Genomic DNA, 17,071 nt, shown 5'->3' on the forward strand with positions numbered 1-17,071 from the left:
CACATTCTGCATGGAGCACTGGGTGTTATGCACAAACAATGAATCATGGAACACTTCATCTAAAACCAATGATGTAATGTATGGTGATTAACATAACATAATAAAAAAAAACGGCTATTGTGGAAAAAAAAAAAAAAAGGAGGAAAGGAATAACTGAATAAAATACCAGCAGCTCCGTGGAAGTTTGAGAACGTGACCCACTGATTACCATTTCCCATAGCCTGGGAGAACATCCGTGGCGTCGGGTATACCCCGACCTGCAGGATGGCCCTTGCGAACCACTGCTCGGCACAGTGAAGCTGGAGCCAGAGTTCGGCACGAGATGACTGAAGTGGGGAACTACCGTCGCTCAGCTGGATGATGATTAAGCAAGATGAGGCGCGTGAACATGCAGCCAGCACAGTGTGAAGCTTGTCTCAGAGATATACTGAGACACCCTCAAGAGAAACCAGTGGCACTAAGAAGAGCAAGAAACCCCAGTTTTGATGAAGAAACTATCAAACAGAAAAGGGACAAAAGGTTGGGGCGCCTGGGTGGCTCAGTCGTTAAGCATCAGCCTTCGGCTCAGGTCATGATCCCGGGGTCCTGGGATCGAGCCCCGCGTCGGGCTCCCTGCTCAGTGGGGAGCCTGCTTCTCCCTCTCCCTCTGCGATCTCTTTTTCTATCTATCTCTGTCAAATAAATAAATACAATCTTAAAAAAAAAAGAAAAGGGACCAAAAAGTCATTATTAACCAAAGTTTGTGGGGAATTGTGGATAAACCTTGCTATCTCCTGATTCCTGAGAAATTTTTTTTTCTTTTCATCACACTCATTGACTCTCATGCATTTACATGTTTTTTTCTCCTCAACGAGGAAGTTACATATATCATATATCACATTTAGCAGGCTGTGTCACAGGCAATACCAAACTTTCCTAAACACTAGTGGCTTTTGGAAAGAATCTCTGGGTTTGATCTTTTTGCCTCAATTTCTAGTTTCTGAAGCATAAAATGTGTAGTGTCACTTGGGAAAATTTAAAGGATGGCAGATGTCTCTCTGCAGATCTCCAAACTGTTAACATTTACTAAAACGTAGAAAGCTTTATTCTTAGAACCATCTTAAATTCATTTCCAACTAAAATCCTCAATCTAAAGCCATTGCAACAGACGAGCCACCAGTCTTCTTATTAGGCCCCTCAGGATCTTCCAGGAGCAACTACTCTGAAGAAGCCCTTTTTTGTTGGTTGGTTTGTTTTTAAATAAAACTTAAAGTGTAAATTTTTTAAAATGAAAATAAATAAGCCTTAATCTATAAATGTAGGTCCTAATGTTCTGGGCTCTAAGAGGCTCATTTTCTAGAAAAAAAAAAGTGAAATCCTAGTATTTACCAGTACAATATAACAGAAAAATGTAATTTGCATACCTAAATAGTAAATGATAAGGGAAGAAAGTGAGCCAAGAAGCAGCTTAATGATAAAATGGAAAATATCAGATTTAAAAGATGCCACAAAAATTCCACCTTTAATTATCCTGCCATCTCTTCTGTAAGCACACAGTAGGCATTTCATTCATGTGTTATAATTTATGACTTTGAATCATTAGAGGAAGACCGCAGTAGGCCTAGGCAGAGAATTCTGGGTTCCATGCCAAGAAACAAACATGGGGTGTCTTGCAGATGGAAAGAAACTGGTAGAGGGCCTAAATTATATTCCAGAACATGGACTGGGAAAGGAAACCATGAATAGTCTTAGCATGGGCCCCACAAGAGTATATTTAGGCCAAAGATATACTCTGACAACACTTGATAAAGATTTTAGGTGATTCCTTCCCATTCTTATTCTTAGCTCCTTTTGCTTTATTTGAATTTGGAAGGTCAGGAAGGGCTAACAGAATGTGTGACATGGAAACATCTATTGGAAACTGAAAGGTAATTGTTACCTGACGATACAATAAGATCTGTGATGGCCAGACTGGATAGAGTTCATCTCTAAACTTTCATGCCCTCAAACACTGAACAAACACACAATCAAGAATTTTGTTGGTCCTTCAGTTTCCCAAAAACCAGTTCCTTATACAGGCCATGAAGCTTGGCACTACTGTCCCTCCTCTTCCTCCCTCTGCCCACCCTTGGTGTTGCCCTAGTAGTATGTGAATAAACACCTGTCTTCCCACCTGCAAGTGTAAACTCCTTGAGTCCTGAATAGCTGCTATAATCATTTGTTACAGCCCTAAATATTATCATCCCAATCCATCTCCATTTATAATGCGTTCTGCACATAGTAAGTAAATAATATACTTTAAGTGAAAGAAAGAAAAGGCTTGTTTACGGTAAACTTTGCTATGAATACTTGGAAGAGAAATATAAAAATCTCTGTTGTATATAGACCATAAAATGAGACATTACCAATATCTAAAAGGATAAATAGAATTTTGTTAAGCAAATTTTGTAAAAGATTACTATTAACCTAATGGCAAATGCCTTCAGTACTACATTTAAATGACAAACATGCTAATTATAAGTAATTCATATCTGATGTTATTAAGGGTCAGATCCTCCAAGACATACAGCGCCATCCCTTCTTCTCTCAGGAGGGTTTCTATACTGCAAAGTAATTAAACTGCATTTCTCTCTCAGGTTTTCAGTAACATTATCTTACCTGTTCCCAAATTAGGGCAGAGAAAAACTGAGCTTGTTCATCTTCAAGAGCAAAAATAGAAGCCAGAGATATCGAACACTGGGGCACCAAGAATAAACAAAGAGAAAGAGGCTGTAAGTAGAGTCTGATGGTGCAGAGCACATAGAAGAGGGTAGAAAGTAACCGAAGGAACGGGTCAAGGAGGAAGAAGGAAGCAGGAAAGGTCAGGGCGCCTTCAGCTTTTCCTTGTTTCCTTTTCCACGAAGGGGCCAGAGGGGTGAGACGCGAGGTTCGTAAGAAAAGACGGATATTGCACAAGGAGGGCAGAGTCAGAGAAATGAACTCAAAATGCACCCAATGACCCTCGGTGCTGCAGTGGCTTGTGGTCAAATCATAAAGTCCCACAGAGCAAAGATGAGTATCAACTTCAGGATACTGGCTACTTCTGGGAGGGATAAAGGGGAATAAAATGAGGAGGAGAATGCAAAGGGTTATCTTCAACATTGTATTTCTTCAAAAAAAAAAGACCAGATAAAAATAAAGCAAATTGGTAACTTTGTTCCCATTATAATTGTTACACCAGTGCCTTATTATTTGTTATATTTTTATGTATATATATTTTAATTAAATATACTACAAAGAAGAACTCAGCAGGATCAGGAACAAGAAAAATGTACATTTCAAGGTTAAGGGATAGGTTGGCGGCCTAAACTTTGAAGAACAAAAGACATCTAAAGAAAGTGGAGAAAAGTACAGAGAAGATGGGGGCTCTACTAAGGAGAAGTGAAAACATTCCATCAAAAATATGGGTGCCATATTCACCACAGAGGAAACATGATGTCTCTCCTCCCGTCCCTTGAAGAAGGATTGGAAATATTTGTGCAAAGGGCTCATGACTGAAAAACTGGGTTTAGAGAACTATGGGGGCAGGTACTTTTGCCTACTTAATACCTCCACTAGATCCCATATGGCTTTTGTCCCTGTTAATGTGAGTAGCAGTGTGATAAAGACTTAAGTAGAATTGGAAAAACATAAAAATATAATTTGAACAAAATAAACTAAATTAAGGAATGTCAGGCAAACTCCTCTCCAGAAAAAAAAAAAAATTATTTTAGAATCTTATATTAATGGGTATTTTTCTTTATGAATTTAGGGACAGTGGGCTGGGAAAGGATTAAATAAAAATACCTATAATTTTCTGAGTAAAAAATAAACAGTAATTTGGAAGAATCAGGGAATAGGGGCAAGTCAACTAGGGAGAAAACGAGTTCTCCCTTCTGGCCTAGGATCATGACAAGACATTAAGCTCCTGTAGGAAACAAAAATCAGGAAAATGTTCTGGTAGCATAAATTTTATGACTAAACATACCCGAGTAATGCTCTCTTCAACCCTGAGTTGATGGTGTTTGTGGAACACAATGTAAGTTTGCAACTACACCACATGGAAAAGGTACAACACATATCGAAGGTGTCAGGCAGAGAGGAACACAGCCCCTTGGGGTCCCCAAATACGCTGTGAATGACACTGAGTTCCCTCCTGGATTAGGCAGGATTAGGGGTGATAAAGTGTAATTTTATTTGAATCTCAAAATGCAGGGTGCCCTCAGCTAGGATTACCTAAAGAGGCATGAAAACAAACTCCGCATTTCGGACCAGAGTCACTCGGACGACAGTGGCATGATGAAGAAAATGCCAGCATGGTGGCATGAGGGGTCAACAGCCATGAACGAAGGGCCTTCGAGTGTACACAGGCACACACGTCAGTGGCTCTTCTCCCCGAACGGGGACACAAAGGGAGTGAGAGTTCTCAAGGCAACGGCCGTAGGCAGGGGGAGGGCAGCGAGGAAGACTGGACAGTGTGAGACAAAGAGAGCCAGAGAAGAGGAGAAGGAAATGAAAATTATACAAAGCTAAGACTTTCCTCCTCTGAAGGAGACAAGGAGGGCTTACAAAGTAGGGGATGGCAGAAGCAACGGGACCTGCTAGGAGATGGATGTTATCATGGACAGGGTTTAGAACTTGGGCACACGGTGATCATTTTAATTTACTGTCTATAGACCGTGCAACTCCCTACCGCCTACACTCAGGTGGGCTTCCTGCAGCGTCCGCCTGGGTCTGGCTGGCCCTGGTGCCCAGAGTGGCCCGTGTGCCTCGCAGGTGTTAAAGTAACCAACAGAGGGCAGCGCAGAGCTCCTATGAATACAGAAAGGGGGAAAGCAGAGCCTCCAGCCAGAAGCCCGAGAGACCTGGAGCATGAACCTGGGCAAAAGCATGAGACTGGAGCACAAGGCATGCCTCACACTCTCAGCCGTGATGCACCAGATGAAGCGCAGGCAAAAGATGTTTATTTTGGTGGCAGAGTATAATAAAGTGGATTTTTAAAAATACAGTCTTTGTCTTAAATTGGTTTTGAGTTCGATCTTTCATGTCAATTAAACCTCCTACTTATAAATGCATAGCAGGAGTTCTTGCAAGATGTATTATGTAAAGGAAAGAGCCACTGGCTCAGCACAGCGCACTTCCCCACTGTACCATCAGCTTCAGGGAGAGTTTCACGAAAGTCACACGCAGAGCCCACCGTGGCCATGATCAACCAGCTGGGGATTCAAGGTGTTAGCTCCAACGAGGTGGCTCTACCTCGTTGAGCCTTGGGAGCACATGCAGGTAGTCTTGTGCTGGGTGTTGCTGGTTGTCTAAAACAGAAAGAGGAGAAGGGGAGAGAGGGAGAAGGGAGATAAAAAGGTAATAGAGAAAGAAGAGAAACAAACACCATACACCTTTAATATTCTACAAAGCTTTTTCAAAAATAAGAACTGAACTTTAAAGAACAATGAAAGAAGGGCAGGGGACAGAAGACAGGTGAAGGAGGCCACTGGTTTGTGGGAGGCTTGAAACTGATCTCTGAAATTAACTCCCCGTGAAATATACCAGGGACTACTGAACCTTCTCTTAGGCAGATTGGAGTAACCATGAGAGACTGTCATGAGCCTCCAGGAGAAGGGGCTGTGTGTACCCCTTGGCGTTTCCGGGAGCACCTAGTAAGTGGCTGTGGAGCTGATTTGCTGCACTCGATTCTGCCCAGTCAGATGCTAACCAATGAGGAGGGTTTTCTGCTGCTCTTTCGAAAGGATTCAATGCTTCAATGATTCCTGAGAAATGGAACTCTAGAACTAAAGACCCTTCAAAAGAAGGTGCATATGGCTGCAGAAATCTTGACTGAAAGTGCTGACCCTGCCACTAATTCGCTTAGTTCTCGGACTCTGGGGAGTCCTTTAGACATGTCACTTTTTAAAAACATCACTAAGTACACAAACGGGAAGCAGGGCTAGTAGCCAGGGCCTGAGAAAGGGAGAAATGCAGTGCCCTCTGTGCTAGGCCTCCCCACCTCCTCTGCATTTGGACAACCCAACAATCATCATCTGGGAGATCTCTGTTGCAGATCAGTCTTTGCTGTAGTTTTTCTATTTAAAATTTAATAATGGAGAAGCCCTAAACCAGGACTTAAGTTCCCCGTAAGAAAATATATGACTCTAACACTGAAGAACCAGAAGGGTTGCTTGATGCTCCAAAGTAAAAAGTGAAAAGATCTCTAAGTTCCTTTAAGGGATTTCACGGGTCATTGTTTTCTCCTTCCCAGAGAGATTTGGGGTTATGGTGGTGTCTGCTACAGCATCACCTGGATTAAATCTCTGTTGGGCAGGAAATATATCAGCACTTACATCATTTTCAAGAGAGTGCATGAAAAAATCCATACGGGATTAAAAAAGTTATATAAGCAGGAAATCTCTAAAGTATAGTCCGCTCTCTCTGTGGCTCTCAACTTCTCTGGGAACCTCCCAGAAATTACTTAAAAGCCTAAGAGAACACTTACCATGTAGAGACCATGGTAAAGATTCAATTCTCACGGGAAGTTCACTTACGAAGCCTGAGAACTCCACACCGGGTTAGCTTTGACCCCACTTGTAATAAGATCTCTAACTATCTCTGTGTGTGCAGTGCCCCCAAACAGGAAAATCAGGAAAAAAGCAAAAACCAAAGAAACATAAAAAGCAAGGTTTAAAAGTGAGGCTCAAAATCAAGAAGAGCAAGTTTCCTTTGAAACACAGAAAACAAAATGTGAAAAGGACCTCTGAAATTATCAAAGGCAACCTCCATTTAATGGAAGGAAACTGAGCCCCAGAACAGTAAAGTGGCCCCACAGCTACTCTTTAGCCATATGAGATCTGTGCCTCCAACAGCCACGGTTTCCCATCCGAGACAGTATCCTCAAGCTTTCCTCTCTTGATGAATGAGTCAATATATGCCAAACTGATTCTGAATTATCCTTTAAAAAATTCCCCTCCACTTCCTAGAATCAGGGTTTGCATGAAATTTGAGAGGTCATTTAGTTCATCCTCTTTACATTAAGCAGAGCTGAGTTTCAGAAATACAACACTCACTTCCTTGTTTGTTTTAAGGCTTATAGAGAAGAAAGTTCTCAATTACTTTGATATTGCCAAGATGTATCGATTCGAAACAATGTTGAAATACCTATAATGGATAATTCACTATGTCATGTCAAATGGGAAATACATTAATTAATCTGGCCTGGATCCTGCTCTCAAGATACCCAATGACGAGTAGGCAAGAGGAGGCTTGCACTAAATACTTATAATATCAGGCAGACTAGGGCCAGGAAATTACTACAGGAGTAGAGAAGATGATGTCTTTATTCCTAGCTGGGGGATGGGTAAAGGGACTTAAAGGCAGCTTTGAGACTGGATTAGGGTTCAGGGAGAAGCAAGGGCATTCTAAACTAGAGACTGTTCAATCAAATGAAAGGCAGTCGCATACAAGGGGTACATATGGAGAAAACACAGATACTTCAGTTTTGCAAAAGAAAGCATCTAAGTTGGAGGGTTATAGGATATAAAACTAGGAAGATGGGTTTAATCCAGAGTGCGTAGGACCTCTGGAGCTAAGATGCTTTTTTTCCTTCATTCTGTAGTTCACAGGGTATCATTCATCTGTCCATTATACATACTTTTGTAGCAATGCTTAAGTAATGGGCACCAAGGAAAGGCACTAGGGATGTACATTTGAGAAAAAACATGGTACCCACCTTCATGGAGCTTAGTCTTCATTGGGAATAACAGATACGTAGGCAATGATTACTGGACAAGAGTGTGAAAAACATCATGGCAGTATGCACAGGGTCACAGGGGAGGGCAGAATTCTAACCAAAAGTCAGACTCGGAAGGGAACAATAAGAGGTATCCCAAAGGAATAAACTGTGAAGATAAGTAGTAGTTTACCTAAACAGAAGAGGAGATGCTGGGTATTCGGGTAAAGTTAAAAGCATGTTAAACATACTTAAAGGTGTGTTTAGAACATAAACTCTATTTGAACCCCAAGCTATAGGAAACTATGAAATTATTATGCTATCCAAAATAGCAAGACAAATCTGGCAGCAGCATGGAGGGGGAAAAAAATGAAAATATGAAAAACAAAGAGCAAGTAACTACAAAATGCTTTACTCCAGAATCTAGAAAAACGACAGAGGACCCAAACTGAACCCAGTTCAAATGGGAATGTCACAGAGACAGAATTCATTCAACTGAGCAAACCAAAAACTTAAGGAACAAACGAAATGTCAGGCACCATTTTAGAATGGATCGACCCAAACTGGGCACTAGAAAGAAAAAGCAGACCCAGCAGGAAATCTAGCAGTGAGGAAATATGTAAGAGGTACACAGAGAACAGAACCCACAGAGAAAGAAAGTGAACCTGGAATAAAGGTACATCAAGAAAACAGCAGGAAGAAAGGTTTGTGTGCTGTGGACCCTGGAATGACAAAAAGAAAGCCTTCTGGTGACAAAGACCAACGGTATCCCTCAAAAAAGCAACTCAGGAGAGAAGGGAGCAAAAGACACAAAATCACAAGATTGTGAAAGCTGATTACTCTTCGGAACTCTCAAGAACTTTAACGGAGGACAGAAGAGAGGCTGGTCGTGTGAGAAGCATCATGGGAAATTTTTTTTTTTTTTCTGGTAGAGGAGACTTGAAAAAGGCTGTAGGTCAGAAAAAAGAATTCAGAAGAGAGAAAGGATTTATTCATCTTACTGGCAGGCGGTTCTTATTTCTAACCCAAATCTATAACCCAGGTCATTTGATTTTAAAGATAAGAACGTCAAATTTACCATCCTCTAAATGGTGGAGACCTTCCTGTGTCTGGGGCCTATTATTAAAGCACATCTCAGTCTTCACTTCTGGGTAAAAATGCCAATCTATTAGTCCTTTATCATGAGTTTTATTTTCCAAACGTTTAATCATCTCCATGGCTTTTCCTCTCCATATTCTATCAAGTCTTCTTTGGTGGGGGGAAAAAAACCCACAAGAGGATGCAACAATTTAATAAAGGCTAAGCCTAGATTGAGTTTTTAAAAAGGCAGTTATAGGATGATGCCTCTATGCCAGTAGCTTGCAAACTCATTTTGTTTTGTCTTCAAAGCAAAGGAATCACTTTTTCTAATTAAGTCCTCTGCAAGATAAAACGGGCTTTTCTCATTAGAGGGAGGGTGGGCAAAAGAGAGCCCCACTCACTGGGCGTTCCCGGCGTTCCCCTCCCCACTCTGCAGAAACTACTGCCGTCACTCCAAGCAGCCCCTGGGCTCTGAAACCCCTGTTCTGTGACATACGCTGGTGTATGTGTCCAGGTGTTACATTCGCTGTGTAAGTCACAGTACAGTAGTGCTGAACGCTGAGTGTGCTCTTAGTTTCTAGCATTTCGCACAGAATATCTATGCAAGTTATCTTTCTTATATCATGTAAAAAAACACGACCTTGGGGCGCCTGGGTGGCTCAGTCGTTAAGCGTCTGCCTTCGGCTCAGGTCATGTCTCTCTCTTCAAATAAATAAATAAAATCTTAAAAAAAAAAAAAAAACATGGCCTTTATCACTATATAACATGTAGATCGTTACTAAAACCTCTTCCTACTTAACAAATGCTATGCAGAATGCTCACCAAATCATCCGAGACATGAGGTACATCTTTTCTAAAGAGCTGCGTGAGAGCTGCAACCTAATGTAAACTCTGCAAGCCAAGTCACTGATGAGCATAGACACCATAGGACACAAACACAGGTTTCTTCAAATAAACATTCTTCTTCTTTTTCCCCTCCCAAGAAATATCATAATTAATAAAATTCCTTCTCTACAACCCTAGTAGCACTGCACTCCAGAACGTACAATCTATAAAAAGTGAGAGAAAAGAATCATACAAAGTATATTTGTTCACTTTGATACTAACCTAATAAATTTAACAGCCAGGCCCAGGTCAGCTACACAACAAGTTCCATTTTTCTTCACCAGGATGTTCTTACTTTTCAGATCTCGGTGGGCAATTGCTGGTTTGCCTTGGGTACTAAAGATTTCCGTATGTAAATGACATAAGCCACTGACAGAAGAATAGGCTAACTTCAGCATCGATTTTGTATCTAGGGTGGTGGACTTCAGGTAATCATAGAGGGAACCATTTTCATGATAGTCTGTGATTAGGTACAACTGGGTCCAGGACCCTGTCCCTTTGATATCTGCAGCAATGAACCCTAAAAGGAAGAAAGACAAAAAGGTTTGAAGCCAAGCGTGTTCTGAACACTATCAAGAATAATTCATATTCCCAAATATCATTCTTTGTCACAGGCGTCTTCGTTTGGCATTTCATTCAGCTTTATGATTATGCCCATGACAGTATTAGATTATTAAAACCAATCAGAGGCAATCAAAACAGTAGAGGTAGAGAAACATTGAGAGTCTGTACCTGAAAACATGATCCCTTTCTTTGTAGTTGATATTTAAGTTATTTTTAAGGTCACAGTAAATAGTTCACGGCATCATGGTCAGACATAACACACTGTTTACGAAACAGGCTCTGGAATCAGGGCATACACTCTTTCCACTTGAATGATTCAGCTACATCATTGCTAACTTGAGAAAATTTTTTTTTTTAAAAAAGACTCAATCCTGCAGAGAAAACTTTTAGAACTTTTCACAACATTGAACCATGTGTTCCTTCAAATCCCTAAGAAACCCTAAGAAATGCTGGTGTTACATGTGCATTTCCTGTCCCTGAAGAAAAAAACTGTTCGGAGAGTATTCCACTTCCAGCCCACGATCCATTCACAGAAGTGCCTTAGTCATTCCTCCTGTGAGGTCTCCCATCAGGAGCCTGTGACGTTCTTGGGCTCAGGCCAAGGAGCAAACGTCTATATATTTCATAACAGGTCTAGACAGATGAGTTCATAGGCAGATGTGAACAGAAGCTGGAGGAAAGCTAGGGAACCCTGAACACTGCCGGACCAACTCACCCAGAATGTTCTCATGCCTCATCAACACTGTCTGATATATTTCTGTCTCTCGGAACCAGCTGGCTTCCTCTGTGGTGAAGAACACTTTCACAGCTACCTTTTCGCCACGCCACTTTCCCATCCAAACTTCCCCATAGCGACCTTTTCCAATCTGTTTCACCATCTGAATCTGCTTAGCTATAGTCCTTTGGACCTGTTAAATCCCAAAACACACTGTTAGTGTATTCACAGCACTACAGATTTGTTTAATCTTTCTTTTTTTTCCTCCAGAGAAGACACAATTACTGCATGCAAAATATATTTAGCCAGTAGTTCTCCTTTATATAGACACGTTACTTGTATTTATTTATTCATTTATGCTGTCCCCTTTTAAACGTATTTGAGGCTGTGGGTTCTGAATGTTTGAATTATTGTTTCCACATTAAATATTTCCTTCTACCTATTATCATTTTCGTAGGAGGGGGGGAACAAAACAAAACCCTGAATGGGTTCACAGTAATTGGCAAAACAGAATACTTTTCACTTCCATTTCTGCAGTGGGATACTGGACACTCTGAAGGGACTCATCCACTATACATTTGATTGTGGGTAAACTACAATGAAACAAAATTGTAATGCATTATTGGATGCACAAAGAAATAAAGGGAATCTCCCAGTTAGGAAGGGGAGGATGGAAGGAGGAGGGTGGGGAGAGGGAGGGAGGGAAGAGCTGAGACCAGAGCAGGGAACAGTAAGCATTAAAAACACACAAAAGCCAGGCTGCTATCTGGGAGAAGAAGAACACCAGCACTGGGATCCGGAATCGAAACCCTGACTTCCTCAAAAGTAGAGAAACTGAACCTGGGCTTAGCATGAAGCTGGGACCACGGAAGGATGCTAAATTTGTCCGAGATTGGTAGCATACCACGGCTCCCAGCAAAAACAAATACAAATCCTCTCCTGGGAAAATCACTGGCAGAATACTTTTCATTCCACCACTGCGGCCAGCTGCTAGATACCTTGAAGGAACTCTTGCCACCACACTAATCATGGTAAAATATAAGAAATAAAAAGCTGTAATGAATTATTGGCCTCACAAAGAAATACAGGAAATTCCCCCAAAGCAGGGAGGGAAGGGGAGGGAAGAACATGGAGGGAAAGAAGGAAGGGAGAGAGGAAAAGAAGATCCCACGGAATAAATTCCTTAAACCAAAAGGAGACAGCCACCATAAGTGAGAGTCAAGAAAAAACAATCCAAGGAGATCGACCCCTGTCAGAATACAGATACTGGGATTCTCAGCTCTAGAATGCCAAGGGACACTATGTGAAATATGTAAAGAAACCGAAGATGAAATGAAAAGAAGGAAGCAGCAAGAAATTCTTGAAAATTAAACTATGAAGTAGAACGGTTACTTGCCACAGTCAAGAAGGTAAACTGGACAGGTCGAGGGAAAAGAGCAGGTTAGATTTGGAGAGGAAGTTAAGCTGAAAGAGCTCTCTGAAGAATTAGAGAGAGAGCAGCAGAACAAAGAGAGAGAAAATAGGAGAGGAAGTGGCCGCCAGGTTAAATGTCTCTTCATATACGATCTGCAGCCTATCTGCACTCACAGCAAAATATCTGAAGAACTCCATGACTGAAATGGCTAATACCAATGACAACTGACATAACTTGGGAAGTATATATAAAGAACCTAGCACAGAACTCTTATAAGATCGGTTCAGAAAACTGGAATGTACTCTTTGCAGAGATATGATTTGCATCAAGTAAAGTTGCAGTGTTTCTTTCTGTTTTTACACTTTTAAGGACCATGTACATGGATTACACTGAGTCCACCCAGATAAACCACAGTAATCTCATCTTAAGGTGAGCGAGCTGATTGGCAACCAAAAGTCCCTTTTGCCAGGTAAAATAGCAAATTCCGGGGATTAGACCGTTTTAGGGGGCCATTATTATGCCTACCACAGATGTCTACCAGCGATGGTGGGTTCTGTATTTGCATAATGGATGATTTTATTAATTCAAGAGGTAATACTAACCATTGCCAGAGCCATTAACAGCACCAACATGAGACTGAAAGCTTTTTGGGAAAAGATAAAATCTTCTTTTTTTTTTAATGTTATTTTCTAAAAAGAGGGATTGAAAAATCAAAACATTGCTGACATGCAATTAAGCCACTTAGTCTGAAGGAAGTAAGGAACAATTTAGGAGTCAAACATGCCATACAAGGAAATGTTCAGTATATTTCCATTTCCACATGGGGGAACAGAAGCCTCAACAGCACTAAGCAGTGGAGAGCCAAATCCCCTAGTAGTTAAATCACGGACTTGAGAGGAAACTTCCCACATTTATTACAGAGATATTATATTTAATTTACAGATGTTACAAAGCATTGCTTATGTAAATCTACGGAACATTTCCTAACACAAACAGTTTTGCATTCACTTCTTTTCTAACAATAATATATCTTCTTGTAATTTAATGAACGTTCTAATGGAACTGGCAATGCTTGAAAGAATAGGAACTTAATTAATCCAAAGATAAAAAGTGTCACTAAATTATATTCAGAAATTTAAAGTGTACTTTTTTTTGAGATTTATCGTAACATCTAAGGAGGAAAACACTGGCAAACAAGTAGGTTTCTGTTCCAAGAGCATAAACATCCGATTCATTAATACTAAAAGGGATTTTCATATTTGTACTTTACTTTTTTAAAAAAATATTACAATACAGGTTTTTAAATATGAGAACTATATCTGCTGCATATTGAATTCTAAGAATAAAAAAACAATCTGATAATAAAAACTTCTATATTTAAAAAAATCTATATCCTGAGTAGTATCAGTTTGCTCATAATGACTTGTTTTCTGTCTGGTCTATCACCTGGCAAGGACATATTAATCAAAGAGAACAATGTTTCAGTTATGCAAGATGAGTAAGTCTTAGAGATCTGCTGCACAGCCCAGTGCCTACAATTAACAGCAGCATATTCTTAAAATTTTGCTGAAAGAGTAGATCTTACGTATCTTATGTGTTCTTACACGTAAAATAAAAAAATAACAAAAAATAAAATGGGCAGTAGGAAACTCTTGGAGATTATGGATATGCTTATGGCATAAATTGTGGGTATGGTTTCATGGATGTATACTTATCCCCAAACTCTTCAAGTTGTACACATCAAATATACACTTTTATACATTAAATATATATAGGTCTCCTATCTCAATTCTTGACTTGAGATTTAAAAAAACAAACAAACAAACACTTTTGGTACTAAAATAAAAGGTCACCAAAACAATCAAGTAAACACGATATCCAAAGTCAGAAGCAGACAATAAAGATTAGGAAACTCAATCTTAAGCGTTTATGAAGGAAAATATTTCTCACTAAAATTGTTATTTTCCATCCCATCAATCTTTTTGCATGGTCTATAAAGGAACCAAGTGTTTTTTTTCATTAAAACAAGTGCCTTGGATGCGTTACATGTTTTCTTCATGGTTGGCAGCATTGGCCATCAGAAAATTAAACCTCTCATAAATGGAAAAGCCAGGACTTTGCCCTGAAACATAAGCTCTCCAGCTGAAATGCAGTCTTCTTCCCCTGTAGAAATATTCAGATCCCAGTTGGTTGTAATACTTTTGTCTTCAAACGCCAGGCCAAGTTCGGTAATGCTATCCTTACTGAAAACAGAGGGAAGATGGTCCCACGTTTACTGTTTTCTAATCTGCTTCTTATCAGAATGTCTAAGGATCTGGATTGTAACCATACACTTACATTAAAAAACAATCACCTTACCCCCAATATGTCAAAATGTTATCAGGAAGCCCTGCATCGGAGATCTGATGTCTAACCCACTGTGTAGAGCTTCTCTTTGTCTGCTAACCTATCTCTTTCAGTAAAATGAAACCCTGCAGTTTATTGACATTTCCTCTCAGAAGGCATTTCCTTTAAATTCGAGATATGTTCTTCTCATACCAGCAGAGGGAGGCCTGATCCACTTCCTGAGCTTTGAGACTGCTCAATTAAGTCTCTCAGGGATTCTCCAGGAGGAATATATGTTTCATCCTGTTCTAACCCAATGCTGTACCGAGGTCTGGTTTCTTGTCTTTTATACCTAAAGATGTATAGAAGAAGATAATTCAAGATACTGAGTGGCAACAATAGGGGTAAAACACTGCAGATAAAACAGTAATCACAGCAGATTTCATTTTAGCACAAAAGAAGATAAATTTTTAGTATTTATTATCCTTAGTTATGATTTCTAAAATACAAATCATAAGTATTTTGCTAACCTATTTTTAAGTCAACTACATGTTTTTACTTGGTCTCAACCATCTATAATTCTTCTCCGTTCAATTGCCTATTTCCCAGCAGGGATTCCAATAATATTTCCATATAACTTCAATATTCATTCCCTAAAATTTTTCCCCTTAAGGTCCCTAATTAAAGATGAAAATGTGGGATTCACAAAAGACATAGCAGCTAATTCTCTCATCTCAGGTAATGTATAAAGCTATAATACAAATAAATGAAATAAATTTTAACTTAGGAACATTTTATCAATAATTATGCTTCCAATTAGAAATGAATTCACTTGAATCAACTCTTTCTTGCAGGACAGTATCATAAATGAATGCTACAAAAGGCAAATGATAAAAATTTAAAGGTCCTTGATATCTCACAAAGTAGAAAATAAGTTCTTAGGTGAACAAAAATAATTTGTAACTGTCACAACTTCAACAGTCAAGCTTATTTTATTTGAATAACTAATCTATAAATTATGTTGAAGATTTTTCCATATTAAGAGGAAACTGTTAGCTTAAGAAATAAGGGTTTACTAGAGTGATTCTGGGTTCAACATGGCCATTTTTCCACTCAGAATCAAACCTTAGTAACAACTAGTTCCTGAATTCCCTAATTACCCTAAATTCCCTAAGGGTGAAGTTTACCTGGGTGACTTTGATGTCTGAAGCAGAAATGAGATAGCTATCTATTAACAAGCTTCATTAAGACAAATATTTATCAATAGTCACTGATATTATCAGGGAAATCTAAGATTTGATTAAGTCAAAGAAAGCTGTGGTGAAAAACATCAACAGGTAGAATAGTCATATGAGGCAGATATTTTAAACCCAAAATTCTACATCTACACGTTGGAAACTTACCTGAAGTAACAGAATAAAATAATAAGGACCAATAGCAAACTACAGACAGTTACAGATATAAGTAAGGCCTTGTGGTGTATAGGTCCGTCAACAAAATCTGAAATTAAAAAGAAAAGGAGCCATAATATGGAGGATATTTTCACTTAAAAATTAGGAAGCAACTCTTTCCCAAAAGTGTTGGCTAAGCCCCATATGCGAGATGTCCCAGGTCCTTTTAATCTGCCCACAGAGAAGAATATGGCATATTGCACGGTAAATATGTACACATATATTCAAAATTACAGAAGTTCAACTAGTGTGAATCATAATTCTCCTAGGCACTGTTTCAAGAGTGTGCATTTCTTCCCCTCTGGAAGGAACAGGCTTGACAAAGAATAAAAGTACAAAGTATGAACAAATGTAAATGGATCAAGGCCCCCAAAATTTAAGTAGGTGGTTCATCTTATTTCCGACCCAGTTGATGGGTTTACAGGTTTTTCTCATGTGGTTTCTGAAGTGTTCCATATCATGAGTTTGGATAAAAGCCTGATCTATATTCTTTGTACATAAAACACACAGTCATCTTATGATGGATACAAAGGAACAGGATTCCTCAAATGTTGCCAAATATAGAATATATGGATGGTACACCATTTCAAACAAAGATGCCTTTCAAAACCACATAGCTAACTTTTCCATAAATTGCATCATGTTTTAAAACAATGGGTATGTTCTACTCAAAGAACTGTTGTATGATCCTTTTTAAAATAAATTATTAAATATTATTCATGTTGTTTTAACTCCACTTCTTGACAAAGCAGATTTATTTACAGCATGACTTCTCAAACTTCATATAAATAAGAGTAACTTGGAGAGCTTTATACAAATGCATATTTGCTGAATTCAGCCTCAGAGATTTTTATTCCAAGTATTTTATTTTTTACAATCATCCCAGGTGATTTATATGCAAAGAGTCTCTGAAACATATT

The 17,071-nt window shown here is 39.3% G+C and overlaps 1 protein-coding gene across 5 annotated transcripts in view; it reads right to left on the reverse strand.

Moving 5' to 3' along the window:
- BMPR1B (bone morphogenetic protein receptor type 1B) overlaps window positions 1-17,071 on the reverse strand; it is a 387,076-nt gene that overhangs the window by 10,746 nt on the left and 359,259 nt on the right. For all 5 annotated transcript variants that reach the window (XM_081812132.1, XM_031028411.2, XM_031028412.2 and 2 more), the window contains 4 exons: window positions 16,104-16,200; window positions 14,914-15,052; window positions 10,962-11,154; window positions 9,905-10,202 (listed from right to left, as the gene is read on the reverse strand). In XM_081812132.1, coding sequence (XP_081668258.1) covers window positions 9,905-10,202; window positions 10,962-11,154; window positions 14,914-15,052; window positions 16,104-16,200 — 727 coding nt within the window. The remainder of the gene's footprint in view (window positions 1-9,904; window positions 10,203-10,961; window positions 11,155-14,913; window positions 15,053-16,103; window positions 16,201-17,071) is intronic.

The sequence above is a fragment of the Leptonychotes weddellii genome, chromosome 2 (genome assembly GCF_054177405.1).
Source record: "Leptonychotes weddellii isolate Sample4059 chromosome 2, ASM5417740v2, whole genome shotgun sequence".
Classification (NCBI taxonomy): domain Eukaryota; kingdom Metazoa; phylum Chordata; class Mammalia; order Carnivora; family Phocidae; genus Leptonychotes; species Leptonychotes weddellii.